This window comes from Zalophus californianus, chromosome 13 (assembly GCF_009762305.2).
Source record: "Zalophus californianus isolate mZalCal1 chromosome 13, mZalCal1.pri.v2, whole genome shotgun sequence".
Classification (NCBI taxonomy): Eukaryota; Metazoa; Chordata; class Mammalia; order Carnivora; family Otariidae; genus Zalophus; species Zalophus californianus.
In genome coordinates this window covers 53114932-53142675 of record NC_045607.1, presented here as the reverse complement: position 1 = coordinate 53142675, position 27744 = coordinate 53114932, and the positions used below count along the sequence as shown (strand labels likewise).

Sequence of the window (27744 nt, the reverse complement as noted above, 5' to 3'; positions counted from 1 at the left end):
TTTATACACTAATAATGAAGTAGCAAAAAGAAATTAAGAAAAGAACACTGTTTACATTTGCACCAAAAAGAATAAAATACCTAGGAGTAAACTTAACCAAAGAGGTAAAAGACCTGTATTCTGAAAACTATAAAACACTGATGAAAGAAACTGAAGGTGATGCAAACAAATGGAAAGGTATTTCATTCTCATGGATTGGAAGAATTGATACTGTTAAAATGTCCATACTACCTAAAGCAATCTATAGATCCGATGCAATCCCTATCAAAATACCAACATTTTTCACAAAACTAGAACAAATAATACTGAAATTTGTAGGGAACTACTAAAGACCCCGAATAGTGGAAGCAATCTTGAGAAAGAAAAATAAAGCTGGAGGTATCATAATTCCAGATTTCAAGATATATTTGTTAGTCTTTAAACTTGATACATTACCTTCAACTTTTCAAATCCTAAAATTGCATTATACTGCATTATCCAGCAGTTGACTGGATATTATTTTTTAAATCCCATTTGGGATTAATACTAGTATTTAATAAAGCAGGCCAGTCATTTTCATCTAAAAGCATATACCTCATTTCAAAGAAACAGATGTTTTATTTTAATTACATGTAAATATATATATGTAATTTATTATGACTTTTTAATGTAGGTCAGAAGTTAACTTTTTATTAAGAAACTTTTTGGGCCAATTTCAGGTTATTGGGGTTAAGAAAAATAACAAGAGAAAACAAAATCATAATTTTCCATGAGGTGCATTTTTTATACACGTGCTTCTTTATTTAGCTGAATTCTCAACTGTTTTGAAAAAAACAGAACTATTGAACTCTAAAAAAAAAAAATCATTTTAACCATTTTAAAGTGTACAATTCAGTGGCTCTCAATGCATTTACAGTGTCATGCCACCATCACAACTATGTTTTCAGAATATTTTCATCACCCCAAAGAGAAATCCAGGAGCCATTAAGCAGTCACTCCTATACCCTCTTATTCCATTCTATGGGTTGTCTTTTTACTTTCTCGATAAAGTCCTTCGATGGAAAAAAGTTTTTTAACTTTGATGAAGTACATTTTTTTTTTCTATTGTTGATCATGATTTTGGTTTTATATCTAAGAATACATTGCCAAATCGCAGGTCATGAAGAAATCTGCTATGTTTTCTCCAAAGGGTTTTATAGTGTTAACTCTTATATTTAGGTTTTGGTCCATATTGAGTTAATTTTTGTATATGGTATGATTCAAAGACTGAATTTCATTCTTTTACATGGCTATCCAGTTATCCCAGCACTGTTTATTTATTTAGTTTTCCAAAGATTTTATTTATTTATTTGAGAGAGAGAAAGAGCTCACGCACAAGCAGGGGGTGGGAGTTGGGAAGGGGAAGAAGGAGAAGCAAGATCCCAGGACCCTGAGATCACGACCTGAGTGGAAGTTAGATGCTCATCCACCTGAGCCAACCAGGCGCCCCATCCCAGTACCATTTATTAAAAAGACTTTTCTTGGGGCGCCTGGGTGGCTCAGTCGTTAAGGGTCTGCCTTCGGCTCAGGTCATGATCCCAGGGTCCTGGGACAGAGCCCCACATTGGGCTCCCTGCTCGGTGGGAAGCCTGCTTCTCCCTCTCCCACTCCCCCTGCTTGTGTTCCCTCTCTCGCTCTGTCAAAGAAATAAATAAAATCTTAAAAAAAAAAAAAAAAGACTTTTCTTTCCCCCATTCGGTACCTGTGTTGAAAATCTGTTGACTGTAGATGTTTGGTTTTGTTTCTGGGCTGTCAGTTCTGTTTCATTGATCTATATGTTGTCTGTCCTCATATATCAGTACCACACACTGTTTTGATCACTGTAGCTTTGTAGTAAATTTTGAAATTAAGAATTTTAAGTCTTCCAATTTTGGGATTTTTTTTTCAAGATTTTTTTTTGACTTTTCAGGGTTCCTTATAATTACATATGAATTTTAGGATCAATTACATATGATTTTAGGATATGAAGAAGGCAACTGGAATTTTGATAGTATTTTTGATTGGAATTTTTGATAGTATTTCCATCTTAATATTAAGTCTTGTAATCCATGACATAGAATATCTTTCCATTTATTTAGATCTTCTCTAATTTTTTTTACCAACTTTTGTAGTTTTCAGTGTATAAGTTTTATACCTTCTTGCTTAAATTTATTCCTGAGTATTTTATTCTTTGTGATGCTATTGTAAATGAAATTATTTTCTTGATTTCATTTCTTGGTTCTTAATTTCTAGCATTTAGAAATATGACTGATTAAAAAAATTTTTTTATTGTTATGTTAATCACCATACATCATTAGTTTTTGATGTAGTGTTCCATGATTCATTGTTTGTGCATAACACCCAGTGCTCCACGCAGAATGTGCCCTCTTTAATACCCATCACCAGGCTAACCCATCCCCCCAGCCCCTCCCCTCTAGAACCCTCAGTTTGTTTTTCAGAGTCCATCGTCTCTCATGGTTCATCTCCCCCTCCGATTTACTCCCCTTCATTCTTCCCCTCCTGCTATCTTCTACTTCTTTTTTTTTTCTTAACATATATTGCATTATTTGTTTCAGAGGTACATATCTATGATTCAACAGTCTTGCACAATTCACAGCGCTCACCATAGCACATACCCTCCCCAATGTCTATCACCCAGCCACCCCATCTCTCCCACCCCCCCACCACTCCAGCAACCTTCAGTTTGTTTCCTGAGATTAAGAATTCCTCATATCAGTGAAGTCAATATGACTGATTTTTATATGTTGCTTTTGTATCCTGCAATTTTGCTAAATTTTTTTAGCTCCAATAATTTCTTTGGAGGATTCTGTAGGATTTCCTATATATAAGATCATGTCATCTGCAAATAAAGATAGTTTTACTTCTTTCTTTCTGGTTTGGATGCCTCATTTTTTGTTGTTGTTTATTTTTGTTCATTTGTTTTATTTTTTGGTCTATTTGCCTGGCTAGTACTTCTAGTCCTGGCAATGAGATGACAACAGATATCCTTGCATTCTTCCTAATCTTAAGGGGAAAGCTTTCAGTTTTGCACCATTAAGTATGATGTTAGGAGCATGTCCTTCATCAGATTAAGTTCTTTTCTGTTCCTAGTTTTTTGAATTTTTCGTTTCATGAAAGGTTATTGGGTTTTGTCAAATGCTCTTTCTATATCATATGAAATGATTTTTTTTCACTTTTCATACTATTAATATTGTGTACTACATAGATTCATTTTTGTATGTTGAGCCATCCTTGCATTCCTGTCATACATACCACTTGGTTATCATGTATAATTGCTTGACTATGTTGAATATGTTGCTAGATTCAGTTTGCTAGTATTTATTTATTTTTTTTGAGGATTTTGTGTCTGTGTTCATATGGGATATTGGTATACAGTTTTCTTGTGATATCTTTGTCTGGCTTTGGTATCAGAGTAATACTGACCTCATAGAATGAGTTAGGAAGTGGACCTTCCACTTCAGGTTTTTTTTTTGGGAGAGTTTGAGAAGGATTGGTGTTAATTCTGTAAACATTTGGTAATATTTACCAGTGAAGCTATCTCGTCCTTGGATTTTCTTTGTTGGAAGTTTTTTGCTTATTTATTAATTCTTTTTCCTTGTAATAGATTTATTCATATTTTCTGCTTCTTTTTAAGTCAATTTTGGTGGCTTATGTGTTTCCAGGAATTTGTTTAGTTCATCTAGGTTATCTAATTTGTTGACATACATTGTTCATTTTCTTAGTATTGTTTTTATTTCTGTAAGGTCAGTAGTAGAGTCCTCACTTTTTTTTTCTGATTAGAGTAATTAATTAATCTTTTTTTTTCTTGGCAAGTCTATTTAAGGTTTGTCAGTGTTGTTGATCATTCCAAGGAACCAAAGTTGGTTTTCTTAATGTGCTCTGTTATTTTCCTAGTCTCTATTATCTCTGCTCCAATCTTTATTATTTTCTTTCTTTTGTTTGCTTTGGGCTTAGTTTGCTCTTCTTTTTCTGTGTCCCTCAGGTAGAAGGTTAGGTTATTGCTTTGAGATCTTTCTTCTTTTTTAATGTAAGCATTTGCAGCTAAAAATTTCTGTGTGAGCACTGCTTTCATTGAAAACTGTGTTTAGTATGTTATGTTTTTGTTTTCATCTGTCTCAAAGTATTTTGTAATATCCCTGTGATTTCATCTTTGACCTATTCATTGTTTAAGAGTGTATTGTTTATTTATTTGTTGTTTATTTATTTACAAAATATTTGGGTATTTTCCAAATATTTTTTGCTATGGCATTCTAATGTAATTCTGTAGGGTTTGAATAGCTACTTTGTTTGATATCAGTTCTTTTAAATTTAAAGTTTGCAGTATGGCTCAGAATATGGTCTGTCTTGGTGAATGTTACATGTACATTTAAAAAGAATGTGTATTCTGCATTCGTTGTGTGGAATATTCTAAAGATGTCTATTAAGTTGATTTAAACTGTTGTTCAAGTCTTCTAGTTCCTTGGGTATCTTTTGTGTAGTTCTATCCATTAATGAAGTGCAATTTTGAAGTCTTCAACTATTATTGTTGAACTGCACTATTGTTCAGTTTTGTCAGAGTTATCTTTTAAATTATATAGAAAAAAAGAGGAATTACAAATCAAAACTACATTATTACTGACTTTTATATATACTTGTTCAGTTTCCTTTACTGGTGATCTTTATTTCTTCATGTGAATTTGAGTTACTGTCTGTTGTCCTTTCATTTCAGGCTGAAGGACTCCCCTAGGACATTTCTCCTAGGGCAAGTCTAGGGGTAATGAACACCCTCAGCTTTTGTTTATCTTGGAATGGCTTAATTTCTCCTTCCTTTTTTAAAATGATTTTATTTATTTATTTTACAGATAGAGAGGAGATAGAGTGATTGGGGGGAGGAGGAGGAGAGGGAGAAGGACAAGCAGATTCTATGCTGAGCGCAGAGCCCGATGTGAGGCTTAATCCCACAACCCTGAGATCATGACCTGAGCTGAAATCAAGAGTTGGATGCTTAACCAACTGAGCCACCCAGGTGCCCCTTTCCTTCATTTTTTATTTGTTTATTTATTTATTTATTTATTTATTTATTTATTTACTTATTTGAGAGAGAGAATGAGAGATAGAGAGCACGAGAGGGAAGAGGGTCAGAGGGAGAAGCAGACTCTCTGCTGAGCAGGGAGCCCGATGTGGGACTCGATCCCGGGACTCCAGGATCATGACCTGAGCCGAAGGCAGTCGCTTAACCAACTGAGCCATCCAGGCGCCCTCCTTCATTTTTGAAGAATATTTTTGTTCGATATAAAATTCTTGGTTGGCAGGTTTTTGTCCCCTTTAAGCACTTTGAATATGTCAACCCCCAAATTTCTATTTGGTTCCTTTTTATGCTCTCTCTCTCTTTATTTATATTTTCTATCTTGGAAGATATTCTTCTCATGGTTCCCTTTGGTTATTTGTATACAGTTTCCTTTAACACTTTAAGCATATTTAAAATAAATGATTTAATGTCATTGTGTGGTAAATCCAATGTTCAGGCTTCCTGAGTTCCTATTAGTTTCTGTTTTTCTTATGTATGGACCATACTTTCTTATCTTTTTGCATGCTTCGTAACTTTTTGTTGAAAAGTGGATAGTTTGAATAGTACAGTGTAGCAACTCTGGAAATCAGATTCTCCTCCTTCCCTGGTGTTGTTTGTTGCTGCTTATTCTAGTGGTTATTGTTTGTTCAGTGACTTTTCTGAACTAATTTTTTCAGTTTGTATTCTTTTTTTAGAAAATATTTATTATTGAAGCATAGTTGACACATGTAGTTATATTAGTTTCAGGTATATAACATAGTGATTTGACAATTCTGTACATTACTCAGTGCTCACCATGGTAAGTGGTCACTGTCACCATAAAACATTATTACAATATAATTGACCATATTTCCTATGCTGTACTTTTCATTTCCATGTAAAGTCTATATTCTTTGTCAAGTATGGCCACTCAAATCTCTGTTCTGTTAACTTCATCATCTGCTAGTGTTTCAACAGAGATTTCCTTAAGTGCTGAGATTCAGGTGCTTTTTTCTTGATTAAGTTTTTGCTTGGTTGCTGTAAGCTTTCACTTAGTTTCTAGAGTACTGAGAAAGTTGATTCTGACAAATTTTGCCAGGGTACTCATTGCTTTTTTTTTAAGATTTTATTTATTTATGTGAGAGAGAGCAAGTGAGAGAGCACAAGAAGGGGGAGCAGCATGCAGAGGGAGAGGGAGAAGCAGACCCCCCACTGAGCAGGGAGCTTGACTCAGGGCTCAATCCCAGGACCCCGGGATCATGACCTGAGCCAAAGGCAGACACTTAACCGACTGATCCACCCAGGTGCCCCAGGGTATTCATTTTTGTGTGTGTGTGTGGAGGGACTGGTTTTTGGAGTTCCTTATTCCATCATTTTTGCTAACATCATTCCCTAAAGTCATATGCTTTTATTTTCCTAATAAATTTACCAGTAGGTTTCTAATATTACTGATAATATAGAATCTCAGGAATTGATTTTTTTCTTTAAATTAAGAGGCTCTCCAAACATGCTTTAGTATTTCTATTGTGAGAAAAAGAGGACAAGTACAATAATTATATTAGAATATAATTCTATACAGATATAGATAATTCTATGTAGAACTGTATTAGAATAGCTTTCAGGATAGGGCAATGACTAGATGTATAGGATAATATCTGAATTATTTAGGGTTAGGTATGAGAAAATTAAGTATTTATTGGGTGCTAACCAAGTGTTTAACAGAGAAATGTCTTGGTTTATTATAGCTGGGGGTGAAAGTAAGTAAATTTAGGTAAAATTGGAATGTAGAGAAGAATGAACTTTTTTTGTAGTCATTTTTTGTTATTGTTTAGTTAGCAGAATGGCTGGATTCTTGAGGCTTTTAGAGATTGCTTAAGTCCTACCAGTTTGGAAGGATTAACTATAATGTTTCCTGTGTATGATTGTAGTGACTATGAACTTTAAAGGTACCTCTGAACATTTAGGGAGAAGTCTTAGCTGCCTTTTCAGTAAAATGTCTAAAAGATAAAACAGGAAGTCACAATCCAGAAGCCTCAAAAGACTCTAGAGGACCTTGCATCTATAAGCCCTCTAAATTTATCAGGCTGAATGATACTGGACGATAGCTAGGAAGTCACGGGAGTTTTTGCTGATATCCTTTGAGATTCATTTCTACAGTAAAGTTACTTAAAACCTCTTATCCAATATTTAATATAAATAGTTGAGTTCTACAAATGCTTTTAAAGTGTATATTATATGCCGGGAGCCATACCAGTCTTTGGAGAAACAAACAACCAAAAAAAAAAATAAAATAAAAAACCCAAAAAACAAAAAAGTCCCTATATAGCATAGTCTTTTCCCTCAAGGCAGAGACACAGATAATTCCAGTATACCATGGTAAATACACATCCATAAGATGCAGTTTCACATCTGTGTAGACGGAGTTATTCGTCTATGAAAAATACTTAGAAAACCCCCGGGTTGGCTGGAGGTTTCTTAGAAGAGAATTAATGCCTGGATAGGGCTTTGAAGTGTGAGGGAAGATGGGAAAGGCGTTCCAGCAGAGAGGATAGTGTGTGGAAGCATGAATAGCCAGACATCCTCAGATCAGCAGGAAGTGCAAGGAGAGTGCAAGAGAGGGGCTGAATGAGGCACTTGGAAGCCAAGTCATCGAAGTTGTTTTTCTTTTTTGGCCATTCTAAGACCCTTGGATCTTTATCATGGAGGCAGTGGGAGCAAACTAGGGTTTCAGCGAGGGACTGATATGGTCAGATTTCCATACTGAATTTGGGCTCTGGAGGGCGTATTTGCAGACCGGATATCATGAGTAGTGAAGATGGTTTTAAGAGCCATGGTTCTGTACACTTGATGAAAGCAGCAGAAGGTTGGGCCAGGGTAGTGATGATAGGTGGTATTAGAGGAAAGGATGTGAAACTTATTTAGTAAAATGGCAAATGATGATGAAAAAGGTAGGGAAGGATGACTCCCAGGATGGGGCGGTGTGATTGGCTGATTGATGTTGGAAATACAAGAAGAGGAGCAGCCTTTTTTTTTTTTTTTTTTTTTTTTGTAGGGAGAAGAAGGGAGACAATGGTGAGTTTTGCTTTGGAAATACCCGAGTTTGAGGTAATGTGGAGTGATCAGCAGGATATGTGAGTCTGGACCTAAGGGAAAAAGTCAGGCTAAACATAAGGGTTTGAGACTGATTAACATAATACTCTCTGGCAAAGAAAGAAGGCAGCGTAGGCATTGACGGGAGAAACAAGACATTATAGATAAATGGAAGGCTAACAAATGCATTTTGAGAGATTAATTATGCCACTAGAGTTTGGAGTCCTTGAGGGATGGAATTCTGTCTCCTTAATTTTTATATCCTCAGCATCTATCACAGTGCCTGGTACCCAGTAGGCACTTAATGAATGTTTGTTGAATGAGTCAAATTCTACCATCACCCAGTCCCTAAACAAAGCTGAAGCCATCTCTAGATTTCAATGGAGGTCTTGCTGATATTGCTTTATTTATTTGATAGCTAAAAATAGCATGTGTATTTATTCTGCCTAATCAAAAGCTAGAGGAGAAAGCCTAAATTTGATTGTAAGAATGTCCCTAGGAAAGAGAGGTATGCTAGCAAGGAATTTACAGGGTGTAATAGTCCTGTTGCAACCTGTTTTTATCTGGTTAGACTCCTATGAAGTAGAAAGATGAGAACTTCTTTTGTTAGAGTGGTTTGTGGAATAGATTAGAGTCAAACAGAATCTGACAGGTGAAGACACTGTCTTACCAAATCTTTAAATATGATTTTATAATCTTATCTTAGAGATGGTTAACCCAAATATTTGATAATACATAGTTATCTTATGATTTTTAGTTTTCAGTGAATTTATAAGGAATAGAAACACCACAGAATAACTTTTAATTTCTAGAACTGACAGTATTTTAAAAGTCAAAATATGATTTAATGCATCTAAAAACCCAGTGGTTTTTAGACTTGTTAGTGACTCTGTAAATGTTACTTGTGGTCTTTGAACTCGTGTGCATTCTTAGTTTCTGGATCCCGGGTCTGAGGATCAGCTGTGCAGGACATACGGGTGTTGGCACAGTTGGCTTGCTGATGACAACTCTGTCCATATAGCTGTCTTGTGTGTCATCATTCATATTGTTCAGTGTCATTCTGACCTAGCCAAGCTAAAAATGGTACTCCAGCTCAAGAGGGATTTAAAAACCTTGACAAACTAAAGATAAGACACTACAGAATGTCATGTACATGTGCATAACAGGTTTTAACCTAAACACATCTAAATAGCTAATTTCAGTTGTGCCTTGGCCTTTATCCTTTGGAATAATTTCCCCTCGGAAAGAAAATATCTCCGTGTGGAGGACTGTTAACAATTCATAAACTTATTTCTCTATTCTCAAGTATGGGTTTTGTGTTTGTTTAAATAGCTCAAGGGCACAGTAATCTATCTGTGGGGTGCATTCTATGGTATATAACCTACACCATAGATTTATCAAGCTGTCTAGCGCCTTTATAAGATGTCCATGATCAAATCACCCTGTCCTCCAGCTTGATAATTTGATTTGAGGGCCCCGTTTTTCAGATCCTTAATTGGGATGTAGCCAGCTTGCTAATTTGATTCAAGAGATCCATTTTCTCGGTCCATAATTGGGATGTGACTATTAATGTGTGGGGTGGTGGTGGTGGTGGATTTGTCCTCTTTTTCTGGTGACAGCAGCAGGCAGTCATGGGAGTGTGCTGGCTCTGCTCCAGAGCTGTAGGTTAGGTTAAATACACTGCCAGCAAGAGAAGGCTAGTTTCTCACTTCCTTCTTTTCAAATGATGAGTGCCTGTGTTGGCTGCAACGTCAGTGGAGTGCCCGCTTCTGCGGAGCGCCAGGGTCTCCTTCCCATGGGTGTGGAGCACAGCAGGAAAGGTTGCATGTGTCTTGGGACCTCATAGCTGGGGAATCTTCCGTGTGAGATGGTGACACTGTATAAGGATGATTGCTGCGCAGGTAACTTGTTTCTCAGTGTAACTGTGTGTGTGTGTGTGTGTGTGTGTGTATGTGTGTGTGTGTGTGTGTGTGTGTGTGTCAGGCTGTGGGAGAAAGAAAACATGAATGAATGAGAATGCCCTCAGGCCCAGGGGGAAACTACTGAGGAAAATAAGGATGTTTGAATAATAGTCTCCATTACTTCTCACAAAACTACTTTTATGAAACTTACACATTTTTGCTAAGATTGCCAGACAAGGGACCAAGGCAAGGTAAAGGTAAAAAAAATAGTATTGTTGTTTAGGTAGAGAAATGGAAGATTACCAAAATCCTAAGCGATTTCCCCAACTATTAACTATTCATTATAGATATTGAGAGGCGTTGGGATTTAGTGCTAAGAGCACTGCACTCAACATCCCCAATATTAGGGATGGTGATGACTGTTTCACAAGGTGGATGGCAGAATCAAGGGAGGTAGTGTGAAGAGTACTCTGAGAAGCATAAAGTACTTTTGGAAGTACCAACTACTAATAGGATTATTACTCTCTCCATTTCATTAATTAAACAGTTAAGGAAAAGGTAACAGACAGAGGAAAATATCCATTCAGATGTAACTATTCGATCCATGAATGTCGTCTCCATTGTGTTCACAAGCTTGAAGCCCTGCTTCTCTCAGTAGGCACATACCAGAGTTCTGGAGCTGCTAATGATCTTTTTTATCATATTCTCTCTTTCTCCTGCCTTGTAGAATTTGTGAGTTTGGAATGACATTCTTATTTGATCACATACTTACTATGAGCCTCTGTATGCACAGTGTTTTTCTTGCTACCAGTGTTATTACAGAGTTACCTCTGGCTAGTGCCCTTCTCTGTCTGTTTACAAAAGGCTCTCCAGTATGCCTATTCTACTTGTTTAGCCAAATTTTATGTTGATTAGGTATTAGAGTACGTGCCAGGAAAGTTAGACCCAGTCATGTTGCATACCAGACTACATAAAACTTGAAAATATATCAGGAGATAGTACACTTATTTTATGAAACTCTTGGAAAAAAGAAGCCAGGAAGTGTCTGTGAAATGCAACCCTGTGTTACTGATAGAAGGTTGGCCCGCTAGAAATTGTTCAGATAGTCTCTGGTGAAATGTGGTTATTTAAAAAACTTGACAGATGGTGAAAAATATTGTCTTTCCTTCTATACCTTGAAGGCAGAGGATGGCCAACATTTTCTGTAAAGGGTCAGATAGTAAATATTTTAGGCTTTGTGGACCATATGGTCTCTGTCTCAACTCTCCAATTCTGTCACGGTAGCAGGAAAGCAGCCAAAAAACAATAGGTAAATGAATGGGTGTCATGTGTTCCAATAAAACTTTATTTACAATAATGTGCGGTGGGCTGGATTCGGTTCCCAGGCTGCAGTGTGCCAAGTGCACACTGCTCTCTGGTGCGGAGGTTGAAAGATAGTGTGCAAGCTGCTCTAGGGTAGGATGAAAAAGAGAATAAAGAGAAAAAGGAAAGCCATAAGGAATCCGTGGGGGTGGAAGGAAGGGCAGAGGAGGGCGTGGGACAGAAGGCAGGGATGTGGAAACAAAGTAGAACATGAACATGGAGTGATAAGAAAGGAGGTTACAGGAAACGCTGTAGAGGTCTCTCTACTTGATGACACTGTCTGTGGTCAGAGTGTTGATTTTGAAGCAATGGATGCCATACTAGATTGGAGTAAGTAAAATTTTAGGCAGATCAAGGGTATGATGTGAAATCCTAATTATCACTTACTTTTCCCAGACGTTTAAGATTTGGGCACTGTACGTATCTTTTTATGTGATAAGCATATCTGCATTTCCATCTACAATCTGACTACTTCTTCCTTAGTGTAGAAACACAGCTTAGTGCCACATTTCATAAGTGTGTGTGTGTGTGTGTGTGTGTGTGTGTGTGTGGTTTTTTTTTTTTTTTAATTTGGAACATTAGGTCCAGAGGGATTTATAGCTGTGCGTGATACAACATGCAGGTTCACGTTCTGAGAGCTGAGCAGTTTTTCCAAAAATGACTAATGTAATCTCATACTTGGTATGTCCACCAGGAATAGCTTTTTTTGTGTTATGGTGGAAGTACAGAAAATTAGAAAACAGATTGGCGGCTTGTGAGTAAAGGCCAATCAGTGGAATAGGAACGCGGATCTTCTGAACCACTTCAATCTGGAACTTGAGTGTGAGGATAAAATAAATAGATATTTCATACCAATGTTTTGACTTCTTAGAAAGTTTCATTTATTTTTCTCTATCCACCTCTTTTTTCTCTTGTGTCTTATAGCATATCTGTTAGAAATATGTGCTTTCTGAAAGTATGTAATAGGAAAGGGAGAAATCAAACTACTTTCCTAAAAATCAAAATTTCAGAGTGTAGTAATAGAGGTGTGTTTTCTTTGTCAAAATATTATGAAATTGAACAGTTGTATAGAATATTATAAAAATGTATGCAACTTGGCAAATGAGATTTATGTTGTGAAGTTGTATGAAAAAATTCGTTATATGTTAAGTATGAACTGTTACCCATTTTGAAATAGAAAAATATTATATATATTTTATCAGTCACAGCTATAAATAAATCACAGTGAAAAGGGTATAGAATCTTAATTAAAGGATGAATGACGATGTGCTGTAACAGAATTAAAGTCTGACTTTTGAAATTACAATTTCAAATTAATTTGAAATTTGAAATTATCATTTAATGTATAGAAAGGTGACAATGGTGGTTTTAATCTTAGTTCACACTAAAATCTGTACTTTAAAAGGTGAGCCTACTTCTGTTAGGGAAAAAAGTGATTTTACTATTCTAATATTGTTGCTTCAGAATTCTTTTGACAGTAAAGAAATTTATTTTAGATTCTCATGTTTTGAAAGGTATTTATATCCAATGGGCAGTGTTTCCCAAAGAAATTTCACTTATCTCTTTTCTGATTTTGGTTACTTTATTCTCAGGCTGCCTGTTCTGTGTTTTTCACGAACAGATTTAATGCAATAAGGAGAGAACCTTTTTTCTTACTGTTCTGGGTTGGCTCTCTTTCCCATTTATCCTTGTTCACACCCTGAAATTCAGACTTGCTTTCTGCGCTCTTCTGAACAGTCTCATCTTTCACCCTTCATGTTTTCCTGTTCCTTGTCACCTTCCCTTCCTGCTTCTTTGCTGCATGGTTGTAATTTTACTTGTCCTGTGTCACTGTTTTGTCTTCTCTCAACATACTGCTTTCACTCCTTGTACCCCTGAAGATAAAAGAATTCCTAGCCGATCCTTTTTCAAGAGTGAGAAAAAACTTTTCCTAGAAATATTTGGAGAACATTTTGGATGCCTTCTCTCAAAGTTCTGGCTTAATTTAAAAGTGGAATCAACTCTTGAAATGTAGTAGAAATATTTGTGGTATTATATCTGTTATGTAGCCCTATCTCTTGATGGCACTGTCCACAATCTCAACACATCATTTATAATTAAATGAAAGTATTAACACACACATATTCAAATAATGTAATTATGATGCCCGTTATTCGATTTAGCAAAATAACTGCATTTTGAGGCTTTCCCCCCATCTAATATAAAGAATGATTTAACTTGGCAAATTAAATAATGTTGTAGTGAGAATGTTAATTTGGTAAGAAGTCACAGGTTTAACTGCCAAATGCCCCAGCTTAATATTGTTCAGCGAGTTTATTTAGAGACTATAAAATGTGGCTTACTGTTCCTGTATGTCAAGCTTCACAGTTGAAATCTGGTGCCTGATAATCATCGGGTTCAAGGACCTCCAGTGCTGGAACTGTGTTGTGGATTATACCTACGTTGCTTATGGTCCTCCCTCCCCCTTTGCCTGTATTAGCAATCTGCTTTTGTACTTTGACTTCCAGGATTTCCCTAGTGAATTTTGTCACAGAAAAAAGAGAATCATCAATATCGCAGTTAAACTTGACTTTCAAAGCTAATAGTATCTCATTTGGGGGCTCAAATTTAATAAATTTTCTTTGATTCTGGGTGAGTTTTTAAACATCAAACAATGAATTGGCCAGGGTACAGTAAAATATTTAGATCTATTGACTATGGTTCAGAAGGGTAGAAGGCAAAACACTAGTGGTTTGATGTTGATAAATTCTCAGTACCTTAATCCACATTAATGTTTTCTTTTATCTGAGTGTGCATTGGTGACCAAAAAAAAGCAGGAGAAGGTATCTGTATATATAAAATATAAAACCTAAAGCAAATACATTTGTAAAATATGATTTATTTTGTTATGTTAAGCAAGTTAAAAGCATTCTCCTCCTGACTAAAGACTCTGGAGAATGTTTGTTAGAGATAAATACACATTCTGAATTGGGACTCCAGTGTGCATACAGTACTCACACCATTATAAAAATTGCATTACAGTGTATGTTTTATAGCATACACTTTGACATTCACTTACTGACAGAAATTCTGCTCAACTTGGGAGTATAAAGATTTTTATAACCGTAGATTAGCATGAACAATTAAAGATGTTGTCAGATGTTTGTGTGTGTTTGCTGGTATAAGGAAACCCTATGCAGTGTGATAGTTCATTCATAAAATAAGAAATAATTCAAACAGGCTTTAGAAGCTTCCCAAGTAGAACAGAAAAGTGAAGGAGAGGTTTGCGATCCTGTGCTGTTGCCAAGTTACATTAGAAGTTGCTCAGGGAAAAGTAGGGATGTAGATACATATATTTGAGCAATTAGTGTTATTTTTTATAGTTATCCCATTCTTGACCTTTACTATTTCATCAGAAACACTTTTGATCCTGTGGCTTTAAGCTAGTTGCATAATATTTATCCAGTATATGGTAGCAAAGAGATACATTTTTAAAACCAAGTCAGGCATAGGGAAAGTTAGAAAATGTGCCTACGTATGAAATCTACTATCGTTAAACTGTATAATTAAAAACGAAAGCTCACTGATCTTATGGAAAACTAAACTGAAAATTTTAAGGCTCTTATTAAGTTTGGAAATTAAAAATGAAAACAGATCTGTTTCTGAGCATTTTCTTTATCTATGTATAGTATGTGAGGAGTAGTTTCTCATTTGTCCAGAAGGTGGCAGTGTAATATCAACTGCCTGTGATACTTCTACTGGCTAGAGAATTTGGTATTTCTCCTGGATCTGTGATATGTTTGTATTGTTACCTTTCCGAATACTTAAAATATAGTACAAATACCGCTGATTTTATTCGTTATCTTATTTAGAAGTTGCGTGACCGAGTTGGTTTATATGTATTTAATCGTTAAGACTCAAGTTTAGTAAGAAGGAAATGGGCAAATAAACCTTGGACTGGTATATTTTTAAGTCTCCTTGTGTGTTGAGTATATTTGTTTTTATTCCAGGATACATATTATTGAAGTTTTCTTTTCAAAGACTAGCACCTAATAGCTATCTTGTCTAATATATATTAGTTAATACCAGTTAAATGAAACATGTTATTAAGAAAGTGATAATAATTAGGAGATGGCTGTTTGTTTTCGATTTTGTGGGTATTTTTTTCCTTCTTCCTTTTTTTCTTTTGAGGGTGGAACAGTGAAAAAATAATTCAAAACCTCTTGATCAGAAGAGCTCCAGTGACTCTTCTTCCCTCCCTCATTTCAAGCAGGAGGATGCTTTTTCTTCTTAACATTCTCCCCCAGCACTCTGAATTAGAGATTTATTTGCAACGAAAAATCAATTAGTCCTAAATTTATTCATGGATTTCAGGTCCAGCGATCAATGCAAGTCCACTCAGTGGGCTCAAGGGGACCCAGTTCATCCCAGTTAATGTGTCTGAAGGGGAATTACCATTGATGCTGTTTTTTTCCCTTTAGGTCAGAGATCAGATCTCGCTGTCACGGACTACGGCAAGTAGGAATGACTTCACCCTGCAGCTACCCAAACTGCACCTGGAGACCTTTGCAATGGAGGGGCTCAAGGGCGGGCCAGAGGTGGTAGCGTGCCAGGTTAGAGTCTAAATAACATTGTTTGCTCCTGAGATGTGTGGAAAAATAAATTGCACTAACTGGAGAGAATGAAAGCCTCCAAGTATTGTGAATAACTTAAAGGAGATGCAAATAATTTCTCTTAATTTTTCTCCCACCGTGGAACACTATTTCACAAATAATTGTTTTTTCTCACAGCCTCGAAATAGCCTATTAAATAATCTAGATATATATATATATATATTTTTTTTACCAAGGAAAGATATGTGTTTTATAGCTAAATACAGTATGTAAAGAACATGCTTTCCTGTCAGCAGAGGACAATAAGACACAAGGCTGTTATCCTTTTAAGCCCATCTCAATTTGTAGCGCTTATTGTTTTAAAATAAATCACTTTCGATAAAATTATCAGGAGAGATATTTGAAAATTTTCAATGTTAATTCCAGAGGAGAGCCAACATTTCATATGTGGCAATGTAATTTAAGCAACTGTGGAACCAAACTGTACTTTGCATTGAAGAGCATTTATTTACTCTTAATTTTTAGTTTTAATGAATAGCATAATATGTGCAAACTGGGTTATTTCATTTATAAAACTCAAAGCTCCAAATCGTGAACCCCAAGTAACTTTAAAATAAACTTAATAAAGAAAATCTTTTCAAAAACATACTCATTTTCAGATGCTGCAGATATCTTTCTAATCGAGGCTCCTACTGGGTTATTGTGAGCATTTTTTTTTTCCTTAGGGTTAGGACAGTTTTTTAATTGGACAAAACAAAATTCGATATGTGCTTTATTCACCTTTTAATGCCCAATGCCTTTTCTAGAGAAACCTATCAACATTATGTAAACTGCAGGAAGTCTGATATTTCAAAAGAGCTTGTTCTTGTTCAGTAGCAGTCCAGATTTTTCAGTGTATCTGAAAGAGAGGTATCTCCTAAAACTCACATTCTGTTTCACATTTTGAGGTTTAAAATAAACTTTATCATTCTTTAATTTATGACCCCGTGAAATTTTAATTTTGTACAAAATTAATGTCAGTCCAAGTGGGGCTATGTTAATTTTTTCTACTTGCTCCATAACCTAATTTAATTTGTTATTAGTATCCAAATTAATGCTCTACAAAGAAAAATACTCATTTTCTTTCATTAGATTGTCTATCAATATATTTAAAATATATATGTGATTTAAAACTAAGCATAAAATACTTTTATTTTCAGTTATAGGCTAAAATATTTTTATTTTCAGTTATAGGCTGGAATACTGTACCATTATTTAGTACAAGATTAAGATGTACATTTTAAATTTGATTACCATTATTTATGAATTCATTGTAACCACAAATACAATGTGATTTGAGATTTTTCTAGTGGCTGTAAAAGAATCCTTTACTTGGCTATCCTGATTCACAATCTCAGAGGGCTTAGTACTCGTCATAATTCACAAATAAAGACTTCCCCTATAGATTTGGGTAATTTGGAAAGAGACTGATCCTCAGATGCCATATTTTGGGGGAAAAGTACAAGCTCTCTATGGTTCTGACATCAGTGAATAGCGAGAAGGAAATGTAGAAATCCCTATTTCAAACTGCTGTCTTTTCCGAGTTATAATAAAAATACTTACACACATCACCAATACCTAAACACTTGGGCACATTTTGCATTGACATATTGTGATGTACATTGCAGGTTAGTCATAGATATTGTAGTTTAGTATTCCATGCAGAGAAGAACACGTGATTTGGACCATAATAGTGTTTTTTACACGGACACACAGACACAGAGAGACACACAGACACACTCACAGAATTCGTGATATGCTTTGGAGTACTTTGAGAAGAAAGGCCCTGTAGTATCAACGACCTTAATTTTAATATGAATAGCTACCATTTCAGTGAGCATTTACTACGAATGAGATATCATGCTTAGTTCTTTAAATACATCATGTTGTTTAATTTTCACAATGGATTGTAAATATGGCGTTATCTGTCAAATGATAGACGGCTTCGTTTCCATTTTATAACTGAAAAACAGCGACCACAACAGGTAACTCCTCAGATCAACAGCAAGTAATTGGCAGGGCCCAGAGCCTGAATTCAAGTGTAGGTGTGTTTGACTGCAAAGCCTGAACTGGTAAAATCTGACACTAGAAGAAAATCTAGACACTCATGGTAAATGGTAAGCATACAGCCTTTGAGATGTACAGTGGGATTTTCCTTCCATCTAGAAAATATACATTATGCCTCTGTGTAAGATGTAGGTCATAGTTTATGCTATGTTGTGGACAGATTCACAGATAAAAAAATTTGTTTCCATGCGACAGGCTAATATTATGGAACGCTACTTTTCACCTTTTTGCAGTCTATAAATATGTATATTTATGCTTAGTGGGACCACATATTTAGGAATTCAGTATTTGTTTCACTTGTAGTCTGTGCTGATAAGTGGACTGTTTAGAGCACACGTCCTTTGATCATGTCAAGGAGAGGATGACTGTGTGGGGCGTGGTGGTTGATGACCATTTGGCAAACCCATGCCACCATCCTTTGGAGCCGTGGGAGCCGTCACTGTCTGTCTTTTCCAGCACGGGAAGCTCTGTTACAGGTATAACCCTGGATGGAAGGAAGAACAGTGAGTGAAGAAGAGCGTGAGTGGAGGGCAAAGAGGATTACCCTTTCTCTCCAGTCTGGAGGAGCGTGTGACCGATGCGTTCCTACAGGAGAAAACTCGGTTCAGAAAAATCTAGTCTCTGAGCTCTGGTAGCTTTTAGCCTCAATTCTCTCAAAAAAGCATAGTCCTACCAATTTCTCAGGCTTGTAGGAGGACCGAATGAGGCAATGCATGTAGAGAACACGGTGCCTAGCACGAAGAGAGCAAGGCAGTGTCTGGGGGCTGTTATGATTGCAGCCATTATGGGGCCCTTGTCGAGATGAAGTTCGCAACAGAAACTTGTTTTCATTACTTTTAAGGGTGTGTGTGTGTGTGTGTGTGTGTGTGTGTGTGTGTGTGTGTGTATGTGTGTTTTATTTGGAAGAATGGTTATTTTGGATCTTTTTCTCTGTATCTTCCATTTGGTTCTTCTACTCTTCCTTATTTCTTGTTTCTTCCAAAGCTTTAAATAATTTTGATTAAGATCCACATTAGCTCCCTATTTACTTTTCCATGTTATCTGATGTTGCAGTGGGGCCATGTCTCCAATGAAACCCTTTGTCTAAGCTCCTATGGCAGGTGCAGAACTATCATTACCTGTGCTTTTATCTCCCAAATAATAGTGTATCGGTCTACTAGAAAAAAATTAAAACACCTAGATTAGACAAGTTAGCTTTAGCTGAAAAGTCCAGTGCAACGTGAATGCAGAGGACTTTGGCATAAAAAATATTCTGCCCATATTTTATAAAGATAGTACCTGTTACTCATTATCTTATACTTCCTATTGTTTTTTCCCCAATAATGAGGATATGCAATGCATTTAATATCTGGCAGTTATTAGCAGGCATGTGATAAATGTTTGTGTCTCTACCCTCATTCAAAAATAAACAACAAAGAACAATATCAAGAGTTAACATTTGTTGAGTACTTTTTCTGTACCAGTTACTTCGCTAAGCATTTTACATTTACTATCTCACTTCATTCCCACAATAGCCCATATGAATAAGTGCTCTGATTTTATCTATTTTATAAAGGAAGGAGCTAAAGTTTATTGAGATGCAGTAAATTGCTAAAGGTTACATATCCAGTGAATAGGGTCCATTCATGCTTTTAATCTTGCCTTTCTGTCTTTTGTAAACCATGGCTGTGTGTATGTGTGTATGTGCTTTAAGATGGTCAAGAGGGGCAAAGAATAAAGGTAGGGTGTGTCTGTAGAATACAATTTCACGTGTGAGGAAATAGTGGAGAGAATAGAAATCCAAAAGAAGCCAACTGGGAAAGTTACTTACAGTGTGTATTTCGGCCTCTTCATCTGTGAAATGGAGATCAGAAGTCTCTGACTCATCATGTTTGTGTGATGATTCAAGGGGTTAGCACATCTAAAGTGCTCAGAGTGACAGGTATATTGTAAACACTCGGTGTCTGTTAGCTGTCCATGGCCAGGAACCCTTCACTGTTTTGTTCACTGTGGCATTATTCTTTAGGATAAATAAGTGGAGTGGCTGCATCTAAGGTTATGCACATTCTAAGGCTGTGATACACATTTCCCAGTTGTCCCTGGAAAAGACTTCCAGTTTACTCGAAATGACTTCTCTTAGCCCTTTAGTTTCTTTCTTAAAGTATGGGTCTTTATCTTCCATTACTAAAGGGAAGTGTTATCTTCTTTTTTTTTTTAAATTTTTTATTGTTATGTTAATCACCATATATTACATCATTTGTTTTGGTGTAGTGTTCCATGATTCATTGTTTGCTCATAACACCCAGTGCTCCATGCAGAATGTGTCCTCTTTAATACCCATCACCAGGCTAACCCATCCCCCTACCCTCCTCCCCTCTAGAAACCTCAGTTTGTTTTTCAGAGTCCATCATCTCTCCTGGTTCGTCTCCCCCTCTGACTTACTCCCCTTCATTCTTCCTCTCCTGCTATCTTCTTCTTTTTCTTTTTTCTTAAAATATGTTACGTTATTTGTTTCAGAAGTACAGATCTGTGATTCAACAGTCTTACACAATTCACAGCGCTCCCCGTAGCACATACCCTCCCCAATGTCTATCACCCAGCCACCCCATCCCTCCCACCCCCGACCACTCCAGCAACCCTCAGTTTGTTCCTGAGATTAAGAATTCCTCATATCAGTGAGGTCATATGATACATGTCTTTCTCTGATTGACTTATTTCACTCAGCATAACACCCTCCAGTTCCATCCACGTCGTTGCAAATGGCAAGCTCTCATTCCTTTTGATGGCTGCATAATATTCCATTGTGTATATATACCACATCTTCTTTATCCATTCATCTGTCGATGGACACCTTGGCTCTTTTCACAGTTTGCCTATTGTGGACATTGCTGCTATAAACATCGGGGTGCACATACCCCTTCTGGTCCCTACATTTTTATCTTTGGGGTAAATACCCAGTAGTGCAATTGCTGGATCGAATGGTAGCTCTAATTTCAACTGTTTGAGGAACCTCCATACTGTTTTCCAGAGTGGTTGCACCAGCTTGCATTCCCACCAACAGTGTAGGAGGGTTCCCCTTTCTCCACATCCCTGCCAACATCTGTCGTTCCCTGACTTGTTAATTTTAGCCATTCTGACGGGTGTGAGGTGGTATCTCATTGAGGTTTTGATTTGGATTTCCCTGATGCCCAGCGATGTTGAGCACTTTTTCATGTGTCTGTTGGCCATTTGGATGTCTTCTTTGGAAAAATGTCTGTTCATGTCTTCTGCCCATTTCTTGATTGGATTATTTGTTCTTTGGGTGTTGAGTTTGATAAGTTCTTTATAGATTTTGGATACTAGCCCTTTATCTGATATGTCATTTGCAAATATTTTCTCCCATTCTGTCGGTTGTCTTTTGGTTTTGTGGACTGTTTCTTTTGCTGTGCAAAAGCTTTTTATCTTGATGAAATCCCAATAGTTCATTTTTGCCCTGGCTTCCCGTGCCTTTGGTGATGTTTCTAGGAAGAAGTTGCTGTGGCTGAGGACGAAGAGGTTGCTACCTGTGTTCTCCTTTAGGATTTTGATGGACTCCTGTCTCACGTTTAGGTTTTTCAACCATTTGGAGTCTATTTTTGTGTGTGGTGTAAGGAAATGGTCCAGTTTCATTCTTCTGCATGTGGCTGTCCAATTTTCCCAACACCATTTGTTGAAGAGACTGTCTTTTTTCCATTGGACATTCTTTCCTGCTTTGTCAAAGATAAGTTGACCATAGAGTTGAGGGTCCATTTCTGGGCTCTCGATTCTGTTCCATTGATCTATGTGTCTGTTTTTGTGCCAGTACCATACTGTCTTGATGATGACAGCTTTGTAATAGAGCTGGAAGTCCGGAATTGTGATGCCGCCAGCTTTGCTTTTCTTTTTCAATATTCCTCTGGCTATTCGGGGTCTCTTCTGGTTCCATACAAATTTTAGGATTATTTGTTCCATTTCTTTGAAAAAAGTGGATGGTATTTTCATGGGGATTGCATTGAATGTGTAGATTGCTCTAGGTAGCATTGACATCTTCACAATGTTGGTTCTCCCAATCCCTGAGCATGGAACGTTTTTCCATTTCTTTGTGTCTTCTTCAATTTCTTTCCTAAGTATTTTATAGTTTTCTGAGTACACATCCTTTGCCTCTTTGGTTAAATTTATTCCTAGGTATCTTATGGTTTTGGGTGCAATTGTGAATGGGATCGACTCCTTGATTTGTCTCTCTTCTGTCTTGTTGTTGGTGTATAGGAATGCCACTGATTTCTGTGCATTGATTTTATATCCTGCGACTTGACTGAATTCCTGTATGAGTTCTAGGAGTTTTGGGGTGGAGTCTTTTGGGTTTTCCACATAAAGTATCATATCATCTGCAAAGAGTGAGAGTTTGACTTCCTCTTTGCCGATTTGGATGCCTTTGATTTCTTTTTGTTGTCTGATTGCTGTGGCTAGGACTTCTAATACTATGTTGAATAGCAGTGGTGAGAGTGGACATCCCTGCCGCGTTCCTGACCTTAGGGGAAAAGCTCTCAGCTTTTCCCCATTGAGAATGATATTCGCTGTAGGTTTTTCATAGATGGCTTTTATGATATTGAGGTATGTACCCTCTATCCCTATACTCTGAAGAGTTTTGATCAAGAAAGGATGCTGTACTTTGTCAAATGCTTTTTCTGCATCTATTGAGAGGATCATATGATTCTTGTTCTTTCTTTTGTTAATGTATTGTATCACGTTGATTGATTTGCGGATGTTGAACCAGCCTTGCAGCCCAGGGACAAATCCCACTTGGTCGTGGTGAATAATCCTTTTAATGTACTGTTTGATCTTATTGGCTAGTATTTTGGTGAGAATTTTTGCATTCACGTTCATCAAGGATATTGGTCTGTAATTCTCCTTTTTGATGGGGTCTTTGTCTGGTTTTGGGATCAAGGTAATGGTGGCCTCATAAAATGAATTTGGAAGTTTTCCTTCCATTTCTATTTTTTGGAACAGTTTCAGGAGAATAGGTGTTAATTCTTCTTTAAATGTCTGATAGAATTCCCCTGGGAAGCCATTTGGCCCTGGGCTTTTGTTTCTTGGGAGATTTTTGATGACTGCTTCAATTTCCTTAATGGTTATAGGTCTGTTCAGGTTTTCTGTTTCTTCCTGGTTCAGTTTTGGTAGTTGATACATCTCTAGGAATGCACCCATTTCTTCCAGGTTATCTAATTTGCTGGCATAGAGTTGCTCATAATATGTTCTTATAATTGTTTGTATTTCTTTGGTGTTGGTTGTGATCTCTCCTCTTTCATTCATGATTTTGTTGATTTGGGTCATTTCTCTTTTCTTTTTGATCAGTCTGGCCAGGGGTTTATCAATCTTGTTAATTCTTTCAAAGAACCAGCTCCTAGTTTCGTGGATCTGTTCTACTGTTCTTTTGGTTTCTAGTTCATTGATTTCTGCTCTGATCTTTATTATTTCTCTTCTCCTGCTGGGTTTAGGCTTTATTTGCTGTTCTTTCTCCAGCTCCTTTAGGTGAAGGGTTAGGTTGTGTATTTGAGACCTTTCTTGTTTCTTGAGAAAGGCTTGTATTGCTATGTACTTTCCTCTTAGGACTGCCTTTGCTGTATCCCAATGATTTTGGACAGTTGTGTTTTCATTTTCATTGGTTTCCATGAATTTTTTTAATTCTTCTTTAATTTCCTGGTTGACCCATTCATTCTTTAGTAGGATGCTCTTTAGCCTCCATATATTTGAGTTGTTTCCGACTTTCCTCTTGTGATTGAGTTCTAGTTTCAAAGCATTGTGGTCTGAAAATATGCAGGGAATGATCCCAATCTTTTGGTACCGGTTGAGACCTGATTTGTGACCTAGGATGTGATCCATTCTGGAGAATGTTCCATGGGCACTAGAGAAGAATGTGTATTCCGTTGCTTTGGGATGGAATGTTCTGAATATGTCTGTGAAGTCCATTTGGTCCAGTGTGTCATTTAAAGTCTTTATTTCCTTGTTGATCTTTTGCTTAGATTATCTGTCCATTTCAGTCAGGCGGGTGTTAAAGTCCTCACTATTATTGTATTGTTGTCAATGTGTTTCTTTGCTTTTGTTATTAATTGCCTTATATAATTGGCTGCTCCCATGTTCGGGGCATAGATTTTACAATTGTTAGATCTTCTTGTTGGATAGACCCTTTAAGTAGGATATAGTGTCCTTCCTCATCTCTTATTACAGTCTTTGTTTTAAAATCTAGTTTGTCTGATATAAGGATTGCCACCCCAGCTTTCTTTTGGTGTCCATTAGCATGGTAAATGGCTTTCCACCCCCTCACTTTCAATCTGGGGGTGTCTTTGGGTCTAAAATGAGTCTCTTGCAGACAGCATATGGATGGGTCTTGTTTTTTAATCCAATCTGATAGCCTGTGTCTTTTGATTGGGGCATTTAGCTCATTTACATTCAGGGTAACTATTGAAAGGTATGAATTTAGTGCCATTGTATTGCCTGTAAGGTGACTGTTACTGTATGTTGTCTGTGTTCCTTTCTGATCTTTGCTGCTTTTAGGCTCTCTCTTTGCTTAGAGGACCCCTTTCAATATTTCTTGGAGGGCTGGTTTCATGTTTGCAAATTCCTTTAGTTTTTGTTTGTTCTGGAAGCTTTTTATCTCTCCTTCTATTTTCAATGACAGCCTAGCTGGATATAGTATTCTTGGCTGCATATTTTTCTCGTTTAGTGCTCTGAAGATATCTTGCCAGTCCTTTCTGGCCTGCCAGGTCTCTGTGGATAGGTTTGTTGCCAATCTAATATTTTTACCATTGTAGGTTACATATCTCTTCTCCCGAGCTGCTTTCAGGATTTTCTCTTTGTCTCTGAGACTCGTAAGTTTTACTATTAGATGTCGGGGTGTTGACCTATTATTATTGATTTTGAGAGGGCTTCTCTGTGCCTCCTGGATTTTGATGCCTGTTTCCTTCCTCACATTAGGGAAGTTCTCTGCTATTATTTGCTCCAATATACCTTCTGCCCCTCTCTCTCTTTCTTCTTCTTCTGGGATCCCAATTATTCTAATGTTGTTTCGTCTTATCGTATCACTTATCTCTCGAATTCTGCCCTCGTGATCCTGTAGTTGTTTCTCTCTCTTTTTCTCAGCCTCTTTATTTTCCATCATTTGGTCTTCTATATCACTGATTCTCTCTTCTGCCTCATTTATCCTAGCAGTTAGTGCCCCCATTTTTGATTGCACCTCATCAATAGCCTTTTTGATTTCGACTTGGTTAGATTTTAGTTCTTTTATTTCTCCAGAAAGGGTTTCTCTAATAACTTCCACGCTTTTTTCAAGCCCAGCTAGTATCTTTAAAGTCATGATTCTGAACTCTAGGTCCGACATCGTACTAATGTCCGTATTGAGTAGGTCCCTGGCTGACGGTACTACCTCTTGTTCTTTTTGCTGAGGTGATTTTTTTCATCTTGTCATTTTGTCCAGAGGAGAATAGATGAATGAGAGAACAAAATGCTAACAGGTTTACAATGTCCCCAGCAATTATACTGTATACAAATCAGAAAAGACCGGAAACCAGGGGAAAAGACAGGGAAAGAAAGAAAAAAGAAAGAGAAAAAAAAAAGAAAAAAGATAAAAACAAAAACAGAACAATACAAAAAAAAGCAGAATGTGATCAAATATGATCAGGCTAGTGCATAGATCAGTGCTACACACTAGATTTTGGGCGTATTTTGGTCTGTTAGAAAAAAGTGCCTCCTAAAATTTTAAAGGAAGAAAGACATATATGTACAAAATAAGGGTTGATACAATGAAGGGACAGAAGATGACTGTAAAGATGAAAATTATAAAAGATTTTATAAAAGGACTTGATAAGTTGCTTGAAAAAAGAAAGAAGATTTAAAAAAAAAAAAAGAAAAAAGGGAGAGAATGTGATCAGGCAGGAGACTAGAACAGAGCCCTACACTAGTGATTTAGGGTATATTTTTATCTGTTAGAAGAAACTGTATCTCAAAATTTTAAAGAGAGTACAACTTATATATATATGCCAAAAATAAGGGTAACTATGAAGGGATAAAATATGACTCTAAAAATGAAAAATAAAAAATGTTTTTTTTTTTTAAAAAGAGGTTGATAAGATGTTGGTTGAAAAAGGGAAAAAGAAAAAAAAAACAGTTAACAAAAATTAACTTTGATGAACTAATGAATCATGGTAAAAAAAAAGCCATGAATTCTATGTGCAGTATTCCCCTAGCGCTGGAGTTTTCCCGTTCTCCTTGATCGGTAAACTTGGTCTTGGCTTGCTGGCTGTTCGTGCTGATCTTCTGGGGGAGGGGCCTGTTGCTGTGGTTTCCAAATGTCTTTGCCGGAGGCTGAATTGCCCCGCCCTTGTCGGTCCGGGCTAAGCAAGCTGCTCGGGTTTGATCTCAGGAGCTTTTGTTCCCTGCAAGCTCTCCGTACAGCCTTGGAGGACCAGGGCAAAAATGGTGGCCTCCCAGTCTCCACCCGGAGGAGCTGAGAACTCGGGGCCCCGCTCCTCAGTGCGCCCCCAGAGAAAAGCAGTCACTCCCGTGTCCCCGGTCTCCGGCCGCTCTCCGTGCTCACCCGGCCTGTGACCGAGCGTTGCTATCTCTGGCACCCGACCCCGTGTGGAGTCTCCAAACCCAGCAGATCCCTGCGGTGCGTTCCCGCGCCGCTCCTCCCCGGGAAGGAAGGGGAGTCTCCCCAGATCTGCCGCTTGTTGGGTCCCTGCTGCAGGAGCAGTGGCCTGACTGGGCCGCGGATCACAGTTTATGGCAACCCCAAGCTGAGAGTCCGCGCCTCGGCTCCGTCTCTGCAGCCGGCTTCCCCGCTCCGATACCTGGGAGCTCTGGCGCACTCAGGCTCCCCCGGTCTTTCTGTGACCCCAAGGGTCCTGAGACCACACTGTCGCGGGAGGATTCCACCCCCTGCTTAGTCACTGCAGCGACGTCCCTCAGCGGAGCCAACTTCTAAAAGGTCCGATTTTTGTGCTCCGCGGCTCTATCACTTGCCAGAAGCGGCCGACGGAGGCCCCTCCCCCGCCGTCTATCCTCCCGAATATCGCCTCGGATTCACTTCTCCGCACGTCCTACCTTCCAGTAAGTGGTCGCTTCTCTGTTCAGAGAGTTGTTGCTACTCTCCTCTTTGATCTCCTGTTGAGTTCGTAGGTGTTCAGAATGGTTTGATCCCTATTCAGCTGAATTCCTGAGACCAGACGAAATCTAGGTCTCCTACTCCTCCGCCATCTTGCTCCGCCCCCCGTGTTATCTTCTTCTTATAATTTAGATCTTCCCTGATTTTCAGATATCCATTTTTAGTCGGTTGTTAACTTACAGAGTTGCCAGGGTTCGGTCTAAGAGTCTCCATGGGGAGGTAAAGGGAATATAGCGTATGACTGCTGTTTGTTTCACAGGTACTGTTTTTCATTCATTTCTGGGTGCATAATGCTGCTTTGAATGTTTGAGATTATTAGAAATCTGACCTTTTTGGTAAGTGGGATCATTTTAGTGATAAGGTATCAAAAAGATTTGGAGGTTATCTAAAGTTGTTATCTATGAGAGTTTGTGCCACTCTCTTTAAATTCTAAAATCAAAATAACTTTTAAATTAAAAAACATAAAATGGTTTTAGACTTAGGTTGTGGGATCAAATAGAATGTTGAAATGCT

At 37.5% G+C, this 27744-nt stretch overlaps 1 protein-coding gene across 10 annotated transcripts in view; it reads left to right on the top strand.

Moving 5' to 3' along the window:
- CCDC171 (coiled-coil domain containing 171) overlaps positions 1–27744 on the top strand; it is a 316174-nt gene that overhangs the window by 222216 nt on the left and 66214 nt on the right. For all 10 annotated transcript variants that reach the window (XR_003523902.1, XM_027616885.1, XM_027616882.1 and 7 more), the window contains one exon: positions 15858–15989. Coding sequence is in view for 9 of the 10 variants with exons in the window: in XM_027616885.1 (XP_027472686.1) it covers positions 15858–15989 (132 nt within the window). In the remaining variant the exon portion in view is untranslated. The remainder of the gene's footprint in view (positions 1–15857; positions 15990–27744) is intronic.